General features: G+C 40.7%; 1 protein-coding gene across 1 annotated transcript in view; it reads left to right on the top strand.

Annotated features, from left to right (window-relative positions):
- Positions 1–22,534, top strand: part of LOC109934543 (latent-transforming growth factor beta-binding protein 2-like) — a 312,512-nt gene that overhangs the window by 226,205 nt on the left and 63,773 nt on the right. Inside the window, exons 21-24 of the mRNA XM_048600033.1 lie at positions 1,312–1,437; positions 8,831–8,959; positions 17,519–17,641; positions 19,092–19,223. Of these exons, the coding sequence (XP_048455990.1) occupies positions 1,312–1,437; positions 8,831–8,959; positions 17,519–17,641; positions 19,092–19,223 (510 nt within the window). The remainder of the gene's footprint in view (positions 1–1,311; positions 1,438–8,830; positions 8,960–17,518; positions 17,642–19,091; positions 19,224–22,534) is intronic.

Below are 22,534 nucleotides of genomic sequence, written 5' to 3'. Positions count from 1 at the left end.
GTTGTGAGGTTTCCTACATCAACACTCTCCCGGGCAGTCACCCATTCCCTCTGGGTGAAAACGTTTTCCTCGAGGGTGGCACAATGGCTCAGTGGTTAGCACTGCTGCCTCACAGAACCTGGGACCTGGGTTCAATTCCACCCTCAGGAAGCTGTCTATGTGGAGTTTACACATTCTCCCTGTATCTGTGTGGTTTTCCTCTGGATGTTTGGTTTCTTCCCAATGTCCAAAGATATGCAGGCTAGGAGGATTGGCCATGCTAAATTATCCTGTAGTGTGCAGGTTAGGAGGATTGGTCATGCTGAATTATCCTGTAGTGTGCAGGTTAGGAGGATTGGCCGTGCTAAATTATCCTATAGTGTGCGGGTTAGGAGGATTGGCCATGCTAAATTATCCTGTAGTGTGCAGGTTAGGAGGATTGGCCATGCTAAATTATCCTGTAGTGTGCAGGTTAGGAGGATTGGCCATGCTAAATTATCCTATAGTGTGCAGGTTAGGAGGATTGGCCATGCTAAATTATCCTATAGTGTGCCGGTTAGGAGGATTGGCCATGTTAAATTATCCTGTAGTCTGCAGGGATGTGCAGGCTAGCTAGATTGGTCATGGTCAAATGCGGGATCGTGAGGATAGTCTTCAGAGGGTCAGTGCAGACTGGATGGACCTCTTTCCACACTGTAGGGAGTCAATAATTCTCAATTCCCCTCTAAACATTTGTGACTCTCTGCTTTATTTGTTTGCAACAGAAAAGAGGGCAGAATTTCAGAGAGAGCCTCTCCATCATTGCAAAAATTCTGACTATCTAAAGAAAGTCATTAATACGGTTAGAATAATAAACCAGTGGAGGAAATGAGGTTTTGATAGAAAAATTACTAATGAAGAATACTGCTGCACACCATGGTTATAAAACACAGCACGGGAGGCCAACGAAAAGCTAGAAAGAATTATGTGAAACGGTGAAATAAAAATAAGCAATGGAAAACTTCATGTAAGGAACATCCTGCTGTTCCAACATAGTCAATTAGCTTACTAAAAACCGAAAGGACTGCAGATGCTATAAATCAGAATCAAAAACAGAAATTGCTGGAAAAGCTCAGCAGGTCTGGCAGCATGTATGAGGAGAAATCAAGGTTAACATGTTGGGTCGAGTGACCCTTCCTCAGAACCCTTCTGTCACACCTGCTGAGCTTTTCCAGCAATTTCTGGGTTTTTTTTGTAGTCAATTAACCTGTTGCACTCTCTAGTGAATTGCTGAGATTTATTTTCTACTGTTTTCCATCTTTTTCTAACTTTGCTGTGAATATACTTTTATAGATACGAATGAATGCTTGAGCAAGGATGTCTGTGGTCCAAACGGAGAATGTGTTAACAATGAAGGATCCTATTTCTGCATTTGTGCCAGGGGTTTTACCAATACTCCTGATGGTACAGGCTGCCAAGGTAAGACCAGCAAAACTAAAAATACATGCTACTAATATGTTAATCACTTTAATATGATCCCAGCATCTAGTAGAATTCCTTTTTTACCTGACAGAACACTGAATCATAATTGACTGCTCAAGTTTCTCAGTTCTATTCTTAGGACAATCCATTTAATTGAGATTATGTGACATGACAAAGTCACATTTTTTGCATATTGCAATTGACCACTGAACTAGACTTTCTATACAAATACAATGACTACAACAGCAAGTCAGAGGCTAGGAATCCTCCAGCGAGTAACACACCTCCTGACTCTCTGTTCACCATCTGCAAGTCACAAGGCAGGAGTGTGATGGAAACTCCCCACTTGCCTGGACACTCAACAAGCTTGACATCCATCCAGGACAAAGCAGCCCACTTGACTGGCGGTACATCCACAAATATTCGCTCCCTCCACCACCAATGCTCAGTGTATACTATCTACAAGATGCACTGTAGAAATTTGCCAAAGATCCTTAGACTGCACATTCCAAACCCATTACAATTTCCATCTACAAGGACAAGAGCTGCAAATACATGGGAATACCACCAGTTGCAAGTTTGCCTCCTAACCAATCACCATCCTGACTTGGAAATATATCACCATTCCTTCAATAGATCAAAATCCTGGAATTCCCTACCTAATGGCATTGTGGATCCATCTACAGCCCATGGACTGTAGTGATTCAAGAAAACAGTTCACTATGACCTCCTCAAGGGCAACTAGGGACAGTCAATAAATGCTGGCCAGCCGGTGACATCCAAGTTCGATTAGTGGGTGAATAAACAAAACTGTAACCAGGATATTTGAGTTTTCAAAATAAGAATGAGATTTCATATTTATTCTCAATTACAATATACAATATGCATTTTGTCATTGTATAATTTGCATATTTCACGCTGGTATTTTTTTCATTTGATGTGTTAGAGTCCAGGAATCAAATTGCTGGCCAAGTCACAAGTTTACTCATTGCATTTTTAGACCTAAGCATATTTAAGATAAAGAAGGTTAGTAAAGTGAAAAAAAGATATAATGAACAAAAACAGAAGTTGCTGGAAAAGAGTCAAGTGACCCTTCCTCAGAACCGAACCCAGTTAAGTCTGATTTCTCTGCACAAATGCTGCTAGACCTGATGAGCTTTTCCAGCAACTTCTTTTTTTTCTTTCTGATCTACAGCATCCACAGTTCATTCGGTTTTTAAGAAGGCTTAATATGCTTGTTAAAGTCCAAACTAATGAATTCTAGTCCACCCCATTTGGAAGGTGCCAACTATTTCCACAGATTTGACACTGTGCTTTAGAGAAATTCCATAAAATGTGGCACAGAGAATTTGATGCAGTAGTTTAATAACCCCATAACTGAGAATAAATTTGAAATCACATTCTTATTTTGAAATCTCAACAACTCCATAATCAAGAATCCAACACCTATGCTGTTTTAGTGTAGCATAATAAGATGGTTTTCATTAAAATTCTGATTAAAGCAAATAAGCACAATTTTAAGAAAACAAAGTCAAAATAAGATTAAATAACAATAAAAATCACCTATAATTTGGGGAATACCACCAAGGGTCATGATTGGGATTATGATGCTGAATGGAAAACATCAGGTCATTTAGTGAGGGGCCATTTTAATACATTTTGAATTCAGTATTTTAGTGTTTGGATGTTGATGTGAAATGCAAAGCTCATAATGTAGGTTGGCAGTTGCCAAGAGAAACAGTTTTTCAGCTCTCCTGCATGGGTATAACCTTGTCTTTCTAAAGACTTCACTCTAACAAAGACTCACTAGCAATCACAAAACTGTTACTATATAGGAGCACATTTCCTCACTTCCTCATTTTTAATATCTGTCTTACTGGATAGCAATAGTTTGTTTCATCATTTCAGAAAATTTGACAGATAAGTTTAGTCAATTATTCAAAAAAAAGCAGCAATTTGCCACTTCAGCTGCTACTCTAATTAAGTCATGGAGAGTTTCTGAAGTAATAGTCATGTTTGTGAAGAGCACTTTGTATTTTACGCTTTGCGAAATCAGCTAGGCATGAAATTCACCTTCAGTGGGGAAAGTGAGTGATAGCTAATAACCCTCCCATTGCAGATCCATCCTGCTTTCCCTTCAATTGTGTCAATCAAGTGGGCATGTAGACGTAGCCAAAGTAAAACTATCGTAAAACTATCCTACTGGTGTTGGGACGTTCCAGGATGAGCAATAGTCCTTGAATTATTTTGAAATGTTGAATGAACTAGATTTCACTCAAAACTAATCAACAAGATATTAAATATTTCGAAGTTGGTGAGAATGACTATGGGCAGAACTTTCCCTGCCCTGGAGGGACAAATAACTGGGCAGATACTTATTTCCTTCTCCCACATCACCAATTACGTTCTGGACAAGAAGGTACATGGAGGCATTCTCAACTCAGCAGCAATTAAATGGTCAATTGATGGCCATTCAGGGGTTGCAATTCACCGCCTTGGTGGATTGTCTGCGTTCCCGCCATATGGGAAAAGTGCCTGGTTTCCTGACTGGAGTGACTGGGTTGTGGTGGTGTGGAGTGCCACTCAACTTGGGGGCAGTCGAAGGCACAGTTTGTGGAGGGGGAAAGCAAGATAGTGGCCTCTGAAAGCAGGCCTGGTCCCCAACTCCACCTCACTAATGTCGCCCTCCCTGTGATCCCCACCCCATGAAAAGTCAAAGAAAACGACCTACTTTCCCGCAGTTGGATTGCTTGACGTGTAGCCCTTGACAGTGGTCTTCAGGTGTCAGATGCTGCCTACCCCTGGCGAGCCAAGTCACTGCTGTTGAGCCCCATGAAATGCCGAGAAGCTTGCTGAAGCTTGATGGTCTGTTCTTAATTCGGACAAAAGAGCAAATTTTCCTGGTAGGATTGAGTCAGCACCTAACATAGTCTCAGGATAAAGGTGCTCTAATTTTAAACTCAGATGTGGAGGAATTTCTTCTCTCAGAGGGTTAGGAGTCTTTGGAATTCTTTGCCACAGAGAGCTGTGGGTCTGGCATCCTTGTAAATGTTTAAAATTGAAATAGATAGACTCTTGATAAGTTGAATTAACTGTTATGGGGAAAGGGCAGGAAAGTGGACATGAGAAATGATGGATTATCCATGATCCTATTGAGGAGGTTTGAGGGGCCAAATGGCCTATTCCTGATTTCTTATGGTCTAACATACCCTCTCCCATGTTAAGGCTGAGGTTTTCTTATTTTTAATAGTGTGGATGTCAAAAAAGTCACCACCCCCCACCTGCATGATAGCCCTCTGCATCATGTGCCTATCAGCTCATTGAGGACAGAGAGGCAGCACATAGGCAAGTTTTTCTCTTTATCAGCGGCCTCGATAGTGGTGTGTCAGGTTGCTGGAAGCTGCCAGCAAATAATATTGTGCACCGATGGAAAATCAGCCATGAGGGCTCTTGGGAAGGGTCAGTTTGGGGGAGAAAGGCAGGGCAAGGATTAGCTTTCAGAAGCCACCTTCTTGCCTACCATCCATGCCTCAGAGTGCCCTCAGACTGGGATCATTGGAGGCTACCCTCAAACTCAGCACCTAAGTTTCCAAATCGGTAACCAATAACCTTTCTGGCCCATCGGGAAGGTGGATGATCAAGCAGCAAGCACATTCAAGCTCTTGTGTGGCCAGTAATTGACAACATGAGGTCTTATTTGCTTGTGTGTTGAGGAAGTCATGGAGCTTCTCACCCAACGTTTAATTGCAGAGGTGGGGAGAAGGCGATGAGTTTCTTTTCAGGACCTACTTCCCAGTCTCACGCATTCTTTTGCAACTCCAGGGATGAGAAAATTCCACATAAGGTACTGCACATAAGGCCGCTTAATAAGATAAGAACCCATGGTGTTAAGGTTTACATATTAGCATGGGCAGAGCATTCACTAACTATTAGATACAGAGGTGGAATAAAGGAAGAGCCCAGGATAATTGTTCTCAGAATAGTGGCTCACACATTTAAAACAGAGAAGAGGAGGAAATTCTTCTCTCAGAGGATAGTGAATCAGTGGAATTCTTTCCTTTGGAGAGCTGTCGAGGCTGGATCATCAAATATATTCATGGCTGTGATGGACAGATTTTTAATCAGCAACGAAATCAAGGAGATGGGGAAAGGCGAGAAAGTGGAGTTGGGATCAGCTGTGATGTCATTGAATGGTGAAGACTCAATGGGCTGAATTGCCTACTTCTGCTCCTCCATGCTGTGGTTGTATGGTCACTCTTAGTCTCAGCAACAGGAATCTGTGGTCCATCTGTCCTGTTTTGTGTCAAATTGTACTAATTGAGAAAGAAGATAGCATCAGCAACTATGGAAGTAGGGCAAGACCCAAAGAATTCTGGTGAGAAAAGGAACCTTAGGTGAATTATAAGAAGAATCAATGATTAAAAATTAATTTGAAAAGCATTAATATTTACAATAAAAGAGAATCCCAAGAATTTGCTAAGCAGGAATGGTTCAAATATGTTTGGACACAAGATGAAGTCAAGCATGAAAATGGATCCTAGGATGCCAATGTAACACAACTAGGAAAGTGGCCCAGCCATGGTTAATGAAAGAAATGAAGGGCAGTACTGGATCTGAAGAGCAGTCAAAGAAAGTTGGCAGAAAAGTAGCGAGTATTCAAATTGGAAGCAGTTTAATATTCTACAAAGGAAGACAAGAGATTGTTTAAGGGGTGTGCAGGGAGATGGGGTGGATTCATCTACCAGAGAAAACTTGCAAAGAACATAAAATCAGACTGTTAAACCTTCTGTATTCATTATAATGAGAAAATATGACTCAGACTAATTTAGGCCCCTCATAGAACAAAATGCGAAACTTGATAATGTACAAGGAAAAACAGGGCAATTAAATAATTATTGCCGTCTTCATTGATGAAGACATATAACTTCACAGAAGTGTTAGGGAACCAAATCTTGTAAGAAGGATGAATTGAACTAAATTTGTATTAGTAAGAAAATAGTGCTGGAGAAATTATTGGACTCGAAGCTGATAAATCCCTAAGTTTTAATTAACTACATCTCATGCTACTCAAGGAAGTGGCCATAGAAGTAGTGGATGTGTCAGTTGTTAATTTCCAAAATTTTATAGATTCTGAAACAGTTCCAGCAGATTACAGGGTGGCAAATGTAACCCCACTATTTAAAAAAAAAGGATGAAATCAGGAAGTTGCAGATTCCTTCGTATATTAACAGTGGCTGGGAAAACCCTGGGGTCTATTATAAAGATTATATAGAATGTATACTGTAAAGTATATGTTAACAAGTCACTTAGGAAATCAATGGGATTAGACAAAGTTATCATGGATTTATCAATGTGAAATCATGCTTGTCAAAACTACTCGAGCTTTTCTATGGGCACAACTAACAGAACAGAAAAGGGACAACCTCTGTGAACATAGAACATAGAATAGTACAGCACAACACAGGCCCTTCGGCCTACAATGTTGTGCTGACCTATTATCCTACTAAGATCAAACTAGCCTGCATACCCTGCATTTTACTATCCTCTATGTGCCTATCCAAGAGTCGCTTAAAAGTTTCTAAAGTATCTGACTCTACTACCACCGCTGGCAGCGCATTCCACACGCCCACCACTCTCTGTGTAAAGAACCCACCTCTGACATCTCCCCTATACCTTCCTCCAATCACCTTAAAATTATGCCCCCTCATAATAGTCATTTCCGCCCTGGGAAAAAGCGTCTGACTATCCACTCTATCTATGCCTCTCAACATCTTATACACCTCTACCAAGTCACCTCTCAACCTTCTTCGCTTCAATGAAAAAAGCTCTAGCTCCATCAAACTTTCCTCATAATGTATCTTTGATGTATATTGATTTCCAGAAAGCATTTGATAAAATCCCAAGTAAGAGTTTAGTGTGCAAATTTAAAGCAAAGGGGATTGAGCTAATCTACTAGCATATATGCGACACGTTTAGCAGACAGGAAAAAAAAACGATAAAAAAGAAACAAACAAGAAATTGATTATTCTTGGAGTGGAATGTAGTTGCTAATAGGGTACGCAAGGTTTGGTCCTTGCCCGCCACTAGCCCCCACCTGTTCACATCAGTCACTGAAAGTGACCATACATATGCAGCAAGTAGTTAGGAAGGCTACTGATATGTTGGCCTTTATTGCAAGAAGATTTGAGTACAGGAATGAGAATGAGTTACTGCAGCTGCACAAGGCCTCAGTGAGACCACAACTGGAATATTGTGTGCAATTTTGGTCTCCTTACCTCGGAAAAGATATATTTGCCAAAGAGGGAAGCTTAATCAGACTAACCCCTGAAATGGCTTATGAGGCAACACTGGACCTGTATTCACTGGCATTTAGAAGAATGAATGGGGATCTCATTGAAATATACAGAATTCTAAAAGGGCTGTTGAGATTGGAGGCAGGGATGAGGTTTCCCCTGCCTGGGGATGTGTAGAACAAAGGGCTGTGGTCTCAGGTTTTGAGTTGGCTATTTCAGACCGAGTTGAAGAGAAATTTCTTCCCTCAAAGAATGATGAACCTATGGATTCTTTACCTGAGAGGGCTTTGGAGCCAAGTCACTGAATATATTAAAGAAGTTAGCAAAGATCATTTTGAGTTATGAAGCAAGTGTAATGGGCTTAATGACCTACTCATTCCCCTAGTCTGTATGTTTCTAAAATATACATGAAAGGAATTTTTGAGCTTATTACTATAGTTGGATTATGATTATTTATGGTGAGGTGTTTCCTCAAATGTTTTGGCTTGGATGTTTATGATAATGCTGACTTTGCAACAGTTCTTGTGCTGTATGCAAAATTTTACAAAGTGTACATGAAATGCCCTGTAATGGGAAACAGAAACACAACTTTCACCAGTGTGTAGGCTAATTATTTTCTTCCTTATCCTAAGATGAATATTTGGACCAAAGCAATTGGCTATATTAAACAGCTTATCCAAAAAATGAGAAAAACTGTGAAAAGGTAATTGGATGAAATAAAAAACAACTGTGATGCTGAAGATCTGAAATCAAAACAGAAATTGCTGGAGAAACTCAGCAGGCCTGGCAGCATCTGTGGAGGGAAAGCAGAGATAGTGTTTTGAGTCCTGAATGAATAATAATTAATTGGGATGGTTACAAGTCTCAATTCTAGTTAGAGTCATGGAGTTGTACAAGACAGAAACAGACCCTTCAGTCCAAATCATCCATGTTGACCAGATATCCTAAATTAATCTCGCCCCATTTGCCAACATTTGGCCCGTACCTGTCTGAACCCTTCCTATTCAATCTGGTTTTGGGGTCAATGTTTTTTGCTTTTGCTTCTGAGTTCCCACTGTTAGTGTCATACTTCCTGCAGTGTGTTCTCTGCTCCGTAGATATTAATGAATGCTTGACCAGTGACATCTGTGGTCCAAATGGAGAATGTATAAACAAGGAAGGAGGATCTTATTACTGTCTTTGTGCTCAGGGCTATACCACTACTACTGAGGGAACCGCCTGTGTAGGTAAGATCATTAGTTACATTCGAGCATTTGCAGCCTGACACTTTGTATGATTTATGTAACATGTGCTATGATTTGCAAATTGCAATTTGCTGTGATTGAAACCTTTTTTTTTCTTTAGTCCATTGCGCTAACAGTGAAGGTAGCTGTGCTCTTTGGCAGTAGAGCAGAATCAATAATAGTATGTTTATGACATCAATAAAAATGAAAAATCAGGCATGGTAATGTAATGCAGGCTGCCAGTTTGATGCTACCTATTTTATCCCATCACCAAAACCCAATTTCAATCATAGTATCTTGGCTGATTTAGATGATAGGTTGAAATGGAACTCTGAGGTCAGTGCTATATGTAGTTTGTCACTATGTTAGATTAGCACAAATAAACAATTCCATTCTTTTAATACCATTGAAATAATTTATCTTGGTTAATTTCCTTTGAGGTTCAATCACGTCATCATCAGTGAACATCCCATCAGCAATATCCTAGAGGTTGCCATTGACTAGAAATTGAACTGGACTAGCCATTGTGATAATATGGCTCTCACATCCTGTCACTTCAATACCTATCCACCATCTACAAAGCATCAGTCCTGAGTGGGATGAAATACCATCCACTTACTTGAATGGGGTTCACTTCAATAACACTCAAGAAATTTGACACCATCCAAGACATAACTGGTCACTTGATTTGCATCCATTTCACAACCTTTAAAGCTAATTCCCTCCACCACTGACACACGGTGGGAGTAGTGTTGACCATTTCCAAGATGCACTGAACTAACTCACAAAGACTTCTTTGAAAGCACTTTCTAAACGCACAAACTCAACCACCTTAAAGAAGGACAGTAGTTGTATGGGACCACTATGCTTGTTCCTATCCTCCTGGATTGGCACATATATCATGGCTCTGTCATTGTCGCCGAGTGAAAATCCTGAGACTCCCTTCTTGACAGCATTGTTGATGTCTCTGTGAACATTGACAGCAGCAGTTCAAGAAAACTGCTCACCAATACCTTCTCCAGAGCAATTGGAGATGAGCAATAAATGCTGGTCCAGCCAGCAACGCTCACATCCCATGAACAAATAAATAAACATTTCCTCCTTTCATATTTCTCTTTGATAAACTTTTTTCCTGCTTCTGTTTCTTTTTCTTTCATGTGTTTTAGGATTTATGCCATTTTTTTAATCCCTGATTTTTTCCTTCACTTAAAAGCATAATCTTACATTTGCCTACATTATGCCCAACTCTGCATACCTCCATATTAAACGTGTTATACAATTGTACAGCTGTCCCATAGATTTGAGGAGTGTTAGAGGCTGAATACAAACACCAGCAGTTAGAAGAAATGAAATGGCGAACACCTTGTAAACCTCAGAAGGAAATACTCGTTAAAGTTTCAATTTGTGAAACACACTTCGATAATAAAAAAAAACACTTTCTTCAAACCACAACTTCAAAATATAAATGGGAACAGCAGATACGCGTGCTTGGCCATTTCTGAACATTTGTTTCTGAACAGCTTAGTCTTAACCCACACTGCAACTTTCATGAGGTAATTCATTTAGTGTTATGTAATTTTAGATATGAACAGATTACCAGAGATGCCTTGAAAAAACAATGCTGGATGTTTCTCTGGCCAAACTTATATGCACTCGATATACTGTCAAATAGCCAAATCGTGATATTTTAGATCTGCTATTGCAACGAGAGATGTTACCACCTAGAGCTATGCTATACTTCAGAACATTTTTGTTGTTTTTGTCCATGAAACTTAGGTCCGATTATGCCAAAATTTGCTTTGAGCTATAGCTTCCTCTAGAAAACTTAGTTTCTCAGGAAAACCACATGCTGACTTGTGAATTCAAATTCAGAAGAAATGTATTTATTAAGCTAATTGGGTACCTAGGAGACCTGACCAAAAGTAATTTGATCACTTGTCTCCATGGGTGGAATTTTCCTCTCCCTGGTGTTGTATTAGCAATAGCAAGAAAGGCAAGAAGAAATGATATGAATAAAATAAGTCAGATTCTTGACCGAGAAAAGTTTTCCTGAAGATCTCGTCAAGCCGTAAATGACAGCTAGAATTTCACTAATGTCCGGTGACTATCTTGTTCCATGCATTCACATCTCATTAAAACCACAACTCACCTTATCTATATTCTACTTCCAAATCTCCCTCCTTCACTGAGAAACAATTCGCAACATGTAAATTAGAGAGAGGCATAGTTCAAAACTTGGAGCTAGACCATGCGAGAGAGATGTTAGGAAGCCCTTTGACACATAAAAGGTGGTAGAGGTTTAGAACTCTCTTCCACAAATGGCAGTTGATGCTAGATGAGTTGTTAAGTTTAAATCTGACATAGATACATTTTTGTTAAGCGAGGTTTTTAAGGGATATCGGCCAAAGACCATGTAGAGTTAAGCCACAAATCAACCATGATCTCATTGAATGACGGGATAGGCTCGAGGGGCTGAATGGTCTACTCCTGATCCTATGGTAACTCATGGCTGCTGCTCGCCAAATGATTGTTCAGGTCACTCTGCCATTACTTCTTCATAATAATGTCCCTGCATTATGATAGCAATATTGAAGGAAGCATTTAGACAGACATATGATGGCAGGGAAGAGAGGGATATGGACCATGTGCAGGAAGATGGGATAATTTTAGAATGGCATCATAATTGACACAGACTTTGTGGGCCGAAGGGCCTGTTCCTGAGCTGTACTGCTCTTTGTTCAATGCATGTTCCCTGGCCACAATTCACTACTCTCCCTCACCCGTGCAATTCAACATTGGCAAATAACTAAACTTACCACATGAAAATGCCAGATCTCAGATGCCGCTTCTACCCAGCTACATTTTACTTCGGAGCTCAACCACTGCATGACCTCAGGGCATGCACCTCAGGGCATGGCTCTTAGTGCTTACTCAGTTTTCCTCTTACTTGGAGGCCTCCAGCCTCTGTACACTTCATTATAGGCAAAATACTGCGCATGCTAGAAATCTTAAACAAGCACCAAGAAGGCTGGACACACTGAGTTTCTCCAACATTCTCTTTGTTGGTATCTATGCACTCCACATTACTTTCCTAACTTCAATGCTGACTTATAGCCTCTGTGTGGCTCACATTACCTTCTTAGAGCACAGAATCTTCAGTGCTCAGCTACACACTGCCAACCTCTATGGCCTGTAACGTTTTTTTGCCACTGGGCAGCTTCTGTATTTGGGGTCCAGTCATCTACCAGTCTGATGGGAGGTGGACATTTCATTGTACCTATTGTGCTACATCAAGATCAAAGCTGCATGACATGCCAGCTAGTTATATAGCAAGCATGCTGCAACCAGTTCAAACAAATGGCCATTTGTGAAAGCCAAATTGTGGTGGGGATGGTGTTTAACTCAGTGGGGAGAGGATAGTGCCACAGACAGTCTAAATGTTGATCCTATTACATAGTTGGGGCTTGTCCATGGTCAGTTAGGCACGTGGTTCTGCCTACTAGAGTCCAGGGACCATCTCCTGCAACCCCCAGTATGGGCCACAATCAATCTTGCTGGACAAATGCAAGTAGTTTCGCACCAGAAGTGTTTGGTTAGAACTCTGAAGGGATTATTCAAAGTTGAGAAAATCTATGCACTTTGTGTGAATGCTCAATCCGTCGATGCTACTGGGGTCCGGGCCAGTATTACCTGTAGTAACGCTGATGGAAGGATCCAGTTTGAAGGAAGTGGATAGAAGAACAGTTGATGGTAATGCATAAGAAGGAGAGGTGGTGAGGTATTCCCGGTGAATGAGTAGGAAGCATAGAAGAGAGAAAGAGTTAGTTTGGAAATTTAAGATAGAATCATAGAATCTCTACAGTGTGGAAGCTGACCAGTCAGCCCATCGAGTCTGCACAGACCTTCCGAAGAACATCCCACCCAAACCCACCCCCTCCTCTATCCCATCCCTATGACCATGCATGGCTAATCCACCATGCCTACACATCCCTGGACACAATGAGCAATTTAATATGGTCAATCCACCAAACCAGCACATCTTTGGACTGTGGGAGGAAACCCACGCAGACACGGGGAGAATGTGCAAACTCCACTCAGAAAGTCGGCCAAGGGTGGAATCGAATGCAGACCCCTGGGATTGTGAGGCAGCAGTGCTAACCACTGAGCTACTGTGCCACCATAATTCAAAGTTGAATAATAGCTGTTGAGTGGAGATGATGCATACAATACTAAAAGCTGTAGTCTGTGAGCCTTGCTGAGATACATGTGCAGTGGCAGAGGTGAAGCTGGCTTTTTGAGTGTGAAGTAGCAGAAAGAAGACACTGGCATTTACCTTGCAGAGTGCAAAATGCCATTGGCTTTCCTTCTATGGTGCTATGTGTTCGTTTTCAAATGAAACACTTGACCAAAACTGAAATTTGTGCCCAGGTTAGCTGTGCCTGCTGATGTGGTCTCCTGTTACGGTTGACCCTCTCCTCTTCACCACCCCATCCACCTCCAGTTTCCTGTTCACAAAGGCAGAGTGAGTTTTCCTTTATATCCCGGCTATCTGTTCAGTAATAACTGTGAAGCACCATGTTGTGAGGGGCAGTTCTTGGTTTCCAATGGCTGAAGTGGTGCGCTGCTGGACTTTCGATATGATTCCAGAGATGTGAAAGCTAGCAGAGATCTAAACAGTGATGATCATTTCCGCATCTCTGGCTGTGTGATTTCCCCTGGCTCACAACCCAGCCACATAGTGAATGAGGTAATGAGGGGAAGATTGGATGAATAAAGTCGCTCTGAGGCATGGCGCACCAGGCACCATTGATCCCACATGACAAAACACCTGGACTCCAAACAGGAAAATTCTGATTGCATGTTTGATAAATAGTTTGCATTCTTTGAACAATTTGGCCGAAAGCAAAATTGAAGTGAGAGAAATTAGAAAGCAGAGTTTCCCTCCTCTTCACAATACAATACCTTAATTCAGAATGCACTTACAAGACCAGTGGTTGAGAGGAAAGCAATAAAAGACAATCTTAAATACCTTTAAAACATACACCGGACTTTGGAGTCAGGACTGCAAGATTAATCAGGCAGCAAAGTGCACTGTCACTGTTTAGCAGAAAGCAGAAGATTTATTCCATTCAATTCAATAAGACAATCCACAAAAGTGGAATAATGTTGCACTTTGTTTATTTTGCATAATTTCCATGAACATATGCCTGACCAGTTAAATTATGAAACTCTAACAGTAACTAATACATGGTACATTGCGCATATTGTGAATTAAGGCACCATATGACTCACACCCTGTCGCCTCATCAAGTATTCACTTGATCTGGCATTAGAAAAACTGAAACAATATATATGCAAGTCATGGATATTTCTCCCCATTTTAAGTGGATTGTTTTGTTACTCTCCCAGGCCTTGTAACAAGCACACATAAAGCAGTGTGTATCAACACCCATTAAAGTAACTTGCTCAGATCAATTACAGAATCAACTGGTCACTGAATCCAAAGATATACTTGCAGCGTCTATGTCATTGTAACAATTATTATTCATGAATTTAACAGATTCATCCTTTGTTTTTTTCAGTTGCAAAATTTTTTTTTGCAAATAGCTAGCAGCTAATTGTATCCTCATATTTGATTTGAGTTGGACAATGTGCAGTATTAGAAGTCAATATGGAATCTGCTATGACCCCAGCTGATGTTATTCCTGAACAAGTTAGTCCCCAGACTGAAACCTGGCTTGATGATTTATGTTTATGTTTATTTTTAATTTAAAGAAATGGTCTTTCACTGAACTACAAGCACACAATGCTGCTAATCTGGTTTTAACAATAAAATGGACGTTTATTCACATGAAGGAAAAGAAGATTGAGTAGATTAAATCAAAAATGTGCATATAACACAATTTGAAAAATTTACAAACATGTAGTAAAAATACAAAATGTGAACTATCCCAACAGCATCTTTTATGTACTAACCACCAAAGAAAATTCCCCTCTCTATCATATCTATAGTTTGACTTAAATGTTGCTTTCAATGCCTGATGCTGAGAGTCATATATCTTCTTAGAGTCATACAAGAAAAGTCCAACTTTTCCATGCTGACTAAGTTTCCCAAACTAAACTAATCCCACTTGCTTGCATTTGACCCATATCCCTCTAAACTTTTCCTTTTAATGTACCTATCCAACTGTCCTATAAATGTTGTAACTGTACCTGCATCTACCACTTCCTCTGGCAGTTCTTTCCACCTATGTGTTCCTTGAGTATTCATGCACTGAGCTTAGACTTTCTCAGCTTCAAGTAAACCCTTCAGGGTTCTAACCAAACACTTCTGGTGTGGAACTTTTAAACTAAATCTTCATACTGAAGAATTCTATTTCCTAACTTTTCTGAATTAACAGCTTTCTCCAGGAGAACTACATCATACATCCAACTTCAGCTAGGATATCTACAAACTGAAACCACAATATTTCCAAGCTATAGGTGCTTCTCCAAGCAAAAAAAAAACTAATCAATCCACAATCCTTCTAACTGAAACTGGCTAAATACCCTTCAATGGTTGCTTTGTCTGCTCATAAAACTCTCTCAGTTAATAATCAGTGGTTTTCTAGACTTAGATTCAGAAAGTGCAGGATTTACATCTTATTGGTTTAGGTAGTGTGTGATCAGTTTCTAATTGGTTTCTGAAGGATGACAGTCATCTACAGATGTCACTTTCTGTTAACTCCTGGATGGTACCCTGTGGTATCAGATACCTGTGGAACAGTCATTCTCATTATAGTGTTCTTCTGCCCTTTCATTAAATTTAATGGTCTTCTCATTAGATAATCAGTGTGTTGTGTTAGTTTCTTTATCTAATTATCTGAGATGATAAACTGCCGGGGTCATTGTCTCAAATGCCTACTTGATGTCTAGGTACCAATATTGCATGTCCTGAAGAATTCTCCTTAAACCAGACAGTTATAAGTACATTATTAAACACAGGGAATGCTAGAGAAACTCAGCAGGCTCAGCAGAATCAGTGGAGAGAGAAACAGAGTTAACATTTTGAGTCTGAAAAAGAGTCATACCAGACTTGAAACAAAGTTTCTCCAGCATTCTTTGTGTTTCATTCAGATTTCCAGAATTCACGGTATTTTGCTTTTAAAAGTGTATTTTGGTGAAAAGAACTTCTTCAGAGGGGTTTGAATTTCTACAGCCTTGCATTAAGTACCAAATAGTGAGGAGGATAGATCAGACTACAAGAGGGTATAGATGGGCTGGTCAGATGGGCTGATCAGTGATAAACAAAATTCAATCCAGATAAATATGAGGTGATAAATAGACAGGATAAACAAGGCAAAGGAATACATAATGAATGGTAGGGCCCTGAGAAGCACTGAGGAACAGAGTGATCTAGGTGCGCATGTGCACCCGTCCCTTAAGGTATCAGGGCAGACAGATAAAGTGGCTCAAAAAACATTCAGGATACTGTACTTGCCTTTATTAGTCGAGGCGTAGAGTTTAAGAGTAGGGACGTTATGCTGGAACTGTATGAAATGTTGGTTAAGCCACAGCTAGAGCAGTTCTGGCATCCACATTTTAGGAGGGATGTGATAGCACTGAAGAGGGTGCAGAGGAGATTTACCAGGATGTTGCCTGGCCTGGAGAGTTTCAGTTGTGAAGACAGATTGGACAAACTGGGGTTGTTTTCCTTAGAGCTGAGGAGATTGAGAGAGGACATGATCGAGATGCATAAAATTATGAGGAGCACAGATAGGTTGGGCAAGAAGAAACTTTTCCCCTTGATGGGGGAATCAGTAACGGGGCTATAGATATATGTTAAGAGGCAGAAGGTTTAGAGGGGATGTGAGGAAAAAACATTCTCATCCAGAGGGTGGTGGGAATCTGAAGTTCACTGCCTGTAAAGGTAGAGGCAGAAACCCTCATAGCATTTAAGAAGTTATAGGGGAATGGGTATGGGTGGGATGCTCTTCGGAGGGGCAGTGTGGACGTGTTGGGCTGAATGGTCTGTTTCCACACTGTAGGGAGTCTATGAAAAGTATTTAGATGTGCATTTGTGATGATAAGCCATACAAGCCAATGAGTCAAATGCTGGAAAATGGGATTAGAATAGGCAGGTGGCCGTTTTTGACTGTGCAAACGTGATGGGCTGAAGAGCCTTTTCTGTGCTGTAGATCTGTGTGACTCTTAAAATCAATAGAGAAATTTCCAATATCACTCCATACTTAAGCCTACACAATGCATGTGTAAAATCAGTGTGTTAAAGCTAGCAGCAAGATACACTTACAACATACAACGGGATACATTCAAAGGAAACAGTAAAAAACAAAGCTGCATAGCTATAAGAATTTAATTCTTAAACTTACAGAGCCAAAGCAATACCTAGGCTTGTTATATAATTTAAAAGGGAATTACATATGCAGAATATATGCATGATGCATTTATTTCTGTCTCCTTTGTACTGTACATGATACTTGTCTGTATTACATTTCATATTATTCTGCCCACTTAGATATTTTGTCTAAGTTCATTGTTTCAACTATATTGGTTATCCTACAGATGTGAATGAATGCAGTGATGATACTAAATGTTCAGGGGGCCAATGCATAAATACGGATGGGTCATATATGTGTAGATGTGATACAGGCTTCACGCATTTACCCGAAGCAGAACAATGTATAGGTAAGAATCAATTTATAAATGTTAAGTACTTTGTTTTAGACTTTAGTATTTTGTTAACAAGCTATGCTGTGTATTAAATTGTACAGGAATGATTCATTTTGGTATGTAAGATGATAAAATTTGGACAGCAATTTCCAAAGTCCATTGCAAAAAATTACAAGAAAGTGACTGAAATGATTAAACATATCTCTGTTACCTTTTGCATGCTTGGATTATGCCCAACAATATTTTATCACAGTGGAGTTTATCTTCAGGCAATAGTGAGGATGACAGATCGTGAGCAGTGGATGAAATAGCAGCGATAGAGTGAGTATGAGTTACCTAGAGAGAGCAATGTGGTATTGACTCTGGCAGAGCGATGAAGAGCATTGACCTTTGTGTGGCAATCCTTGCCACGGTTGGGGTTGGGGAGGGGACATGGTTGGGGTTCCATTAGGTCAGTTGGTTGAATGGCCAGTTTGCAATACAAAAGTGATGTCAACAGTGTGGGCTCAAATCCCACACAGGCCGAGGTTACCATGAAGGACTCTTCTTCTGAACCTCTTCCCTCACCTGAGGCGTGCTGACCCTCAGGTTAAACTCACCACCTGTCATCAGTCTATCCAGTGAGAGAGTAGCCCTATGATCCTTGTGGACCATGGCAACTTCACCTGTTACTCCTCACCGTTCCTCGGGTTTATTGATGCAGCACTAACCCAGTGTTGACCTTGGACCAGGATGCTAGCATCACAATAACAGCATTCAAGAAGCACCTGGACAAATATATGAATAGGAAGAGAATAGTGGGATACGGATCCTGTGAGTGAAGACTGTTTTAATGTGGAAGGGCAAAATGTGGCAGCACAGGCTTGGAGGGCTGAAGGGCTTGTTTCTGTGCTGTATTGTTCTTTTTTGTCTTTGTTCTTTGGTGGCATGGCTCCTCTGTCAGTCCTCTGGGTAGGAGACAGCCCTCCTCTGCATTACCCTGTTCATCAGGACCTCCAAATCCCTGCTGTGGTAATTTGGTGCCATCTGTGGAATGGCTGCCCTTCAATGAGCAGGTCTACTATGGAATGCCACTGATCGTCCAGGCACACAGTGACCTTTTAAAAATGGCATCGGTGCTGGGGATGCCAATGTTTTGACAGATAGCTGGTGTGTGGAAAGTCCCCCCTGCAGCTTTCCACATTTGATACCTTACCATCACTATTTAGATTAAAACACGCTGTACTTCCCTAGTGATGGAATTCGCAAGAACACTGTGACTCCAGCACACGTCAGATTTGCACTGTCCCATGGTAGACCCACTTACCCCAATACTGATGCCTGTGTCTCATGAACAGGACCCTATTTCTCCCACATTAGTCTTTAAACAAGTGTGAATCCTTTTAAGAACACACATGTTTATCAAGCAATATATTACTGCTGCTAATAATTATCAACCCCTTTGCTTTTACTTCTGTCTACTTAGATATCGATGAGTGCAGTTTATATGGCAGCTCGGTCTGTGGAGTCTGGAAATGTGAGAATACAATAGGGTCCTATCAGTGCATTGTAAGATGCCAACATGGTTTCCAACGTACAGCAATTGGAGAATGCATTGGTGAGCATTCTTTAAGAATTAAGATCTATGTGATGGAATTAGAATATTTTCACACAATAATTTATGTTTTGTTAATCTTAAGAGTTCTTAAACAATCTACTTTAAAAGTAGCTCATTTTTCTTTGCATCTTAAGTATTCAGTCAATTATAAGTTACTTTTCAGAGCAACACTACTTCAACGTTTTTTCATGCAACTGTGTTTGATTCATTGGAACCACTACGTTTCATTCTTGCAAAGGCTTTCCAAACCTTTAAACCTTTTGAGAAAATGACCACCAAGTGGTCACTGGTGATCCTATCAGGAGCAAACATCGAAGAGAAATGGTTTCTGATTGCAACAGCAATGAGCTTTGTGAAGGTCCGTATTTTTAGTTGGCTTGAAGCCTGCTCTCTGGGAGAGGAACTGGGTGTGCTTGGGGGAAGACGACTGCATTGGACAGATACCTGCTGGCTGGCTGAGGGATGGGAGTAACAACGGAGTTAGACGATGGGGTGGTCAGTGGGAAAAGCCTGTGCCTGTGTGTGAGGGAGGGAGTGGGAGGGTGTGTGGTTATTGAGTGTATATGAGTGGGAAGGTGTGTGCTCATTTAGAGTGTGTGAGTCGGAGGATGAGATAGAATGTCAGAGAGGGAATGTACATAGAAGGGTGGAGGGGTGAGATAGAGAGAGAGAGAGATAGAGAGAGAGAGAGAGATTGTGTGTGTGTGTGTGTGTGTGTGTGAGAGAGAGTGGGGAGAGAGAGAGAGAGAGAGTGTGTGTGTGTGTGTGTGTGTGTGTGTGTGTGTGTGAGAGAGAGAGAGTGGGGAGAGAGAGAGAGAGTGTGTGTGTGTGTTTGAGAAGGAGAGACAATGAGTGTGTATACAAACTTACACAGATGTACACACTTGCACTTTTTTAATTGTCATTTTTAGTTAATTACTCCTTTGTTTAAATTATCAGTTGATTACTTTAGAATTGTTTATTAATGGTTTATCTCTTTTGAAATTTGCTCACCAACCTCTCTATCTCAAACATATAGTGCATTTTGTATTAGGTATACATTGCTGCCTCTGTTTGCAAATGGTTGAGTGAATGGATGTTTAAAGTAGTGGATGGGATGCCAATCAAGTTAATTGCTTTGTCTTGGAAGCTATCAGTTATTGAATGTTGGAACTACAGTCATCCAGGGAAGCAGAGAGTATTCCACTATACTCCTGACCAGTATGTTGAGATGGTGGAGAAGTATTGAGAAGGTGAATTACTCAGCACAGAATTCTTAGTTTCTGCCCTGCTCTTGTAGCTACTATATTTTTATATGACTGGTCCAATACAATTTCTGGTTAATAGTACTGGTTAACAATAGAGAGGGGTTATCAACAATGGTATTGTCGTGGAATGTTGATTGGAGATGGTTAGACTCTCTCTTCTTGGATGTAGTCATTATCTGGCACAAAGGTTATTTGACTCTTATCAGCCCAAGCCTAGGTATTGTCCACGTCTTGCTACGTGTGGCTGTGTACTGTTCAGTATCAAAAACATTGAAAATATTTCTGAATATTTTGCAATCAACAGCCACCATCAACACTTCTGACCTTATGATGGTCATTAAGGAAATATCTGAAGATGGTTTTTCCTCAGATAATATCTTGAGAGACTCCTGCGTGGATGTCCTGAGGAAAGTTTGTTGGGTTCCAACAGCCTCAGCTGTTTCCTGCCGTCCTGGAGATTTCCCAAGCTAAAATAAAGTGCTGGAGAAACTCAGCATCTGTGAATAGAAAGCAGAGTCGATGTTTCAGACCCAGTGATGCTTCTCCAGAACTAGTAGTAGCTAGGAAAAGGTGGTGTATATGCAGAAGTCAGGAGGTGAGGGTGGAGGTGTAAAGGAGTAAGTGATAGGTGGAGATGGAATCCAGAGGCAGAGAAAGATTGTTCAGCAGACAAAGGTCTGAAAGCATAACTAGCCCACTTTCACTTAGATTTTGTCAGCTTTTCTGTTTCTCTTGCTTACCTTTGTCTGTCAAACTGTCTTTCTGTCCCTCTGGGCACCCTCCAGCTATTGCTTACTCCTTCATCCACCAACCCGTTGTCTTCAGCACACATACCAGCTTTCCTAACTACTATTACTTCTGATGATAGGTCAGTGGACCCAAAATGTTAACGCTGCCTTCTCTCCAAAGATGCTGTCAGACCTGCTGAGTTTCTCCAGTGATTTCTGTTTTTGCCTCAGATTTGCAGTTCTTTGCTTTATTTTGCTGATGATTTCCCATGTGATTTCCATGAACTTCAGTTTTATGAGGGTCCTTTGATGGAGAAAATGTTTCTTTGATGTCAAGGACAGTCGCTGTTGGCTCGCTGTGCCTCTGCATTTCAGCAGTCTTCACATTTGGACCAAAACTACCTGATCATTGCACCTATTTTACACCTCAGTCAAAGCTAAAAGTAACACCTTTCATTTATGAGTAATTCTGTGTACAATGACCCTGTACGTGTCTAGGTAATTTGTCAGTGAAATTTGAACCTCGTTCAAATGATGCAAAACGTGATTTCAAAAGTGAAAAGCAAGCTGTTTTTACTTTGTATCTATACCTGACATCTGTGAATGAACAATAACCAGAGTTGTTCAGTAACAGTTTTCTTTCCCACCCTGAAATTGAAACGATCCCACCATTGGAACAGTCAACCAGTATCTGTTTATGCATTCTCCATGGCAACAGCAATTTTTTTTTGTTCCATCTTTGCACAGGAAAATTCTGCGGTAAGAAAGCTAGAAACTGCATCAGAAATTATCCTAGATTCCTGGTGTTTTCAGTATTCCCTCCAAGTTGTTCTGCATATTGAGAAACTACCAAACCCCAGTACATTGCGTTCTAGGACTTTTTGGCACTACATCAGTCAGTTACTTTACAGCCTTTAACGCTCAATTTTGAGTTCAGCGATTTCAGAACATAACCCCTGTCTTCCATTTGATTACAACTCCCAGCCCTGTACATTGTTTGTGTCCTTTTGTCTTTCCCCTCAGCAGAAAGGACCACCTTCTCCTTTCCACACCAATCAGTTACACCTATCTTACATCCCAATCTCTCCTTTACCATCATTCACACTCTCTTTCTATTTTGCCCTGGGCACCCTCATCATCTGTTCCACTCAATTCTCCTCCCTCTCTGTCAACAGCATACAAAACATCATTTTCGACTCCCCTTCAGATCTCAAGAAGAGTCACATCAGACTCAAAATGTTAACTCTGTCTCCCTCTCTCCACAGATGTGGTCAGACCCTGCTGAGTTTCTGTTATTTTCTGTTTTTGTATCTGTATGGTTGTTATGGGTTAGTAT

Source organism: Rhincodon typus, chromosome 8 (genome assembly GCF_021869965.1).
Source record: "Rhincodon typus isolate 14 chromosome 8, sRhiTyp1.1, whole genome shotgun sequence".
In the NCBI taxonomy this organism is placed as follows: domain Eukaryota; kingdom Metazoa; phylum Chordata; class Chondrichthyes; order Orectolobiformes; family Rhincodontidae; genus Rhincodon; species Rhincodon typus.
Note: the sequence above shows the minus strand (reverse complement) of the source record. Positions and strands in the feature narration are given on the sequence as shown.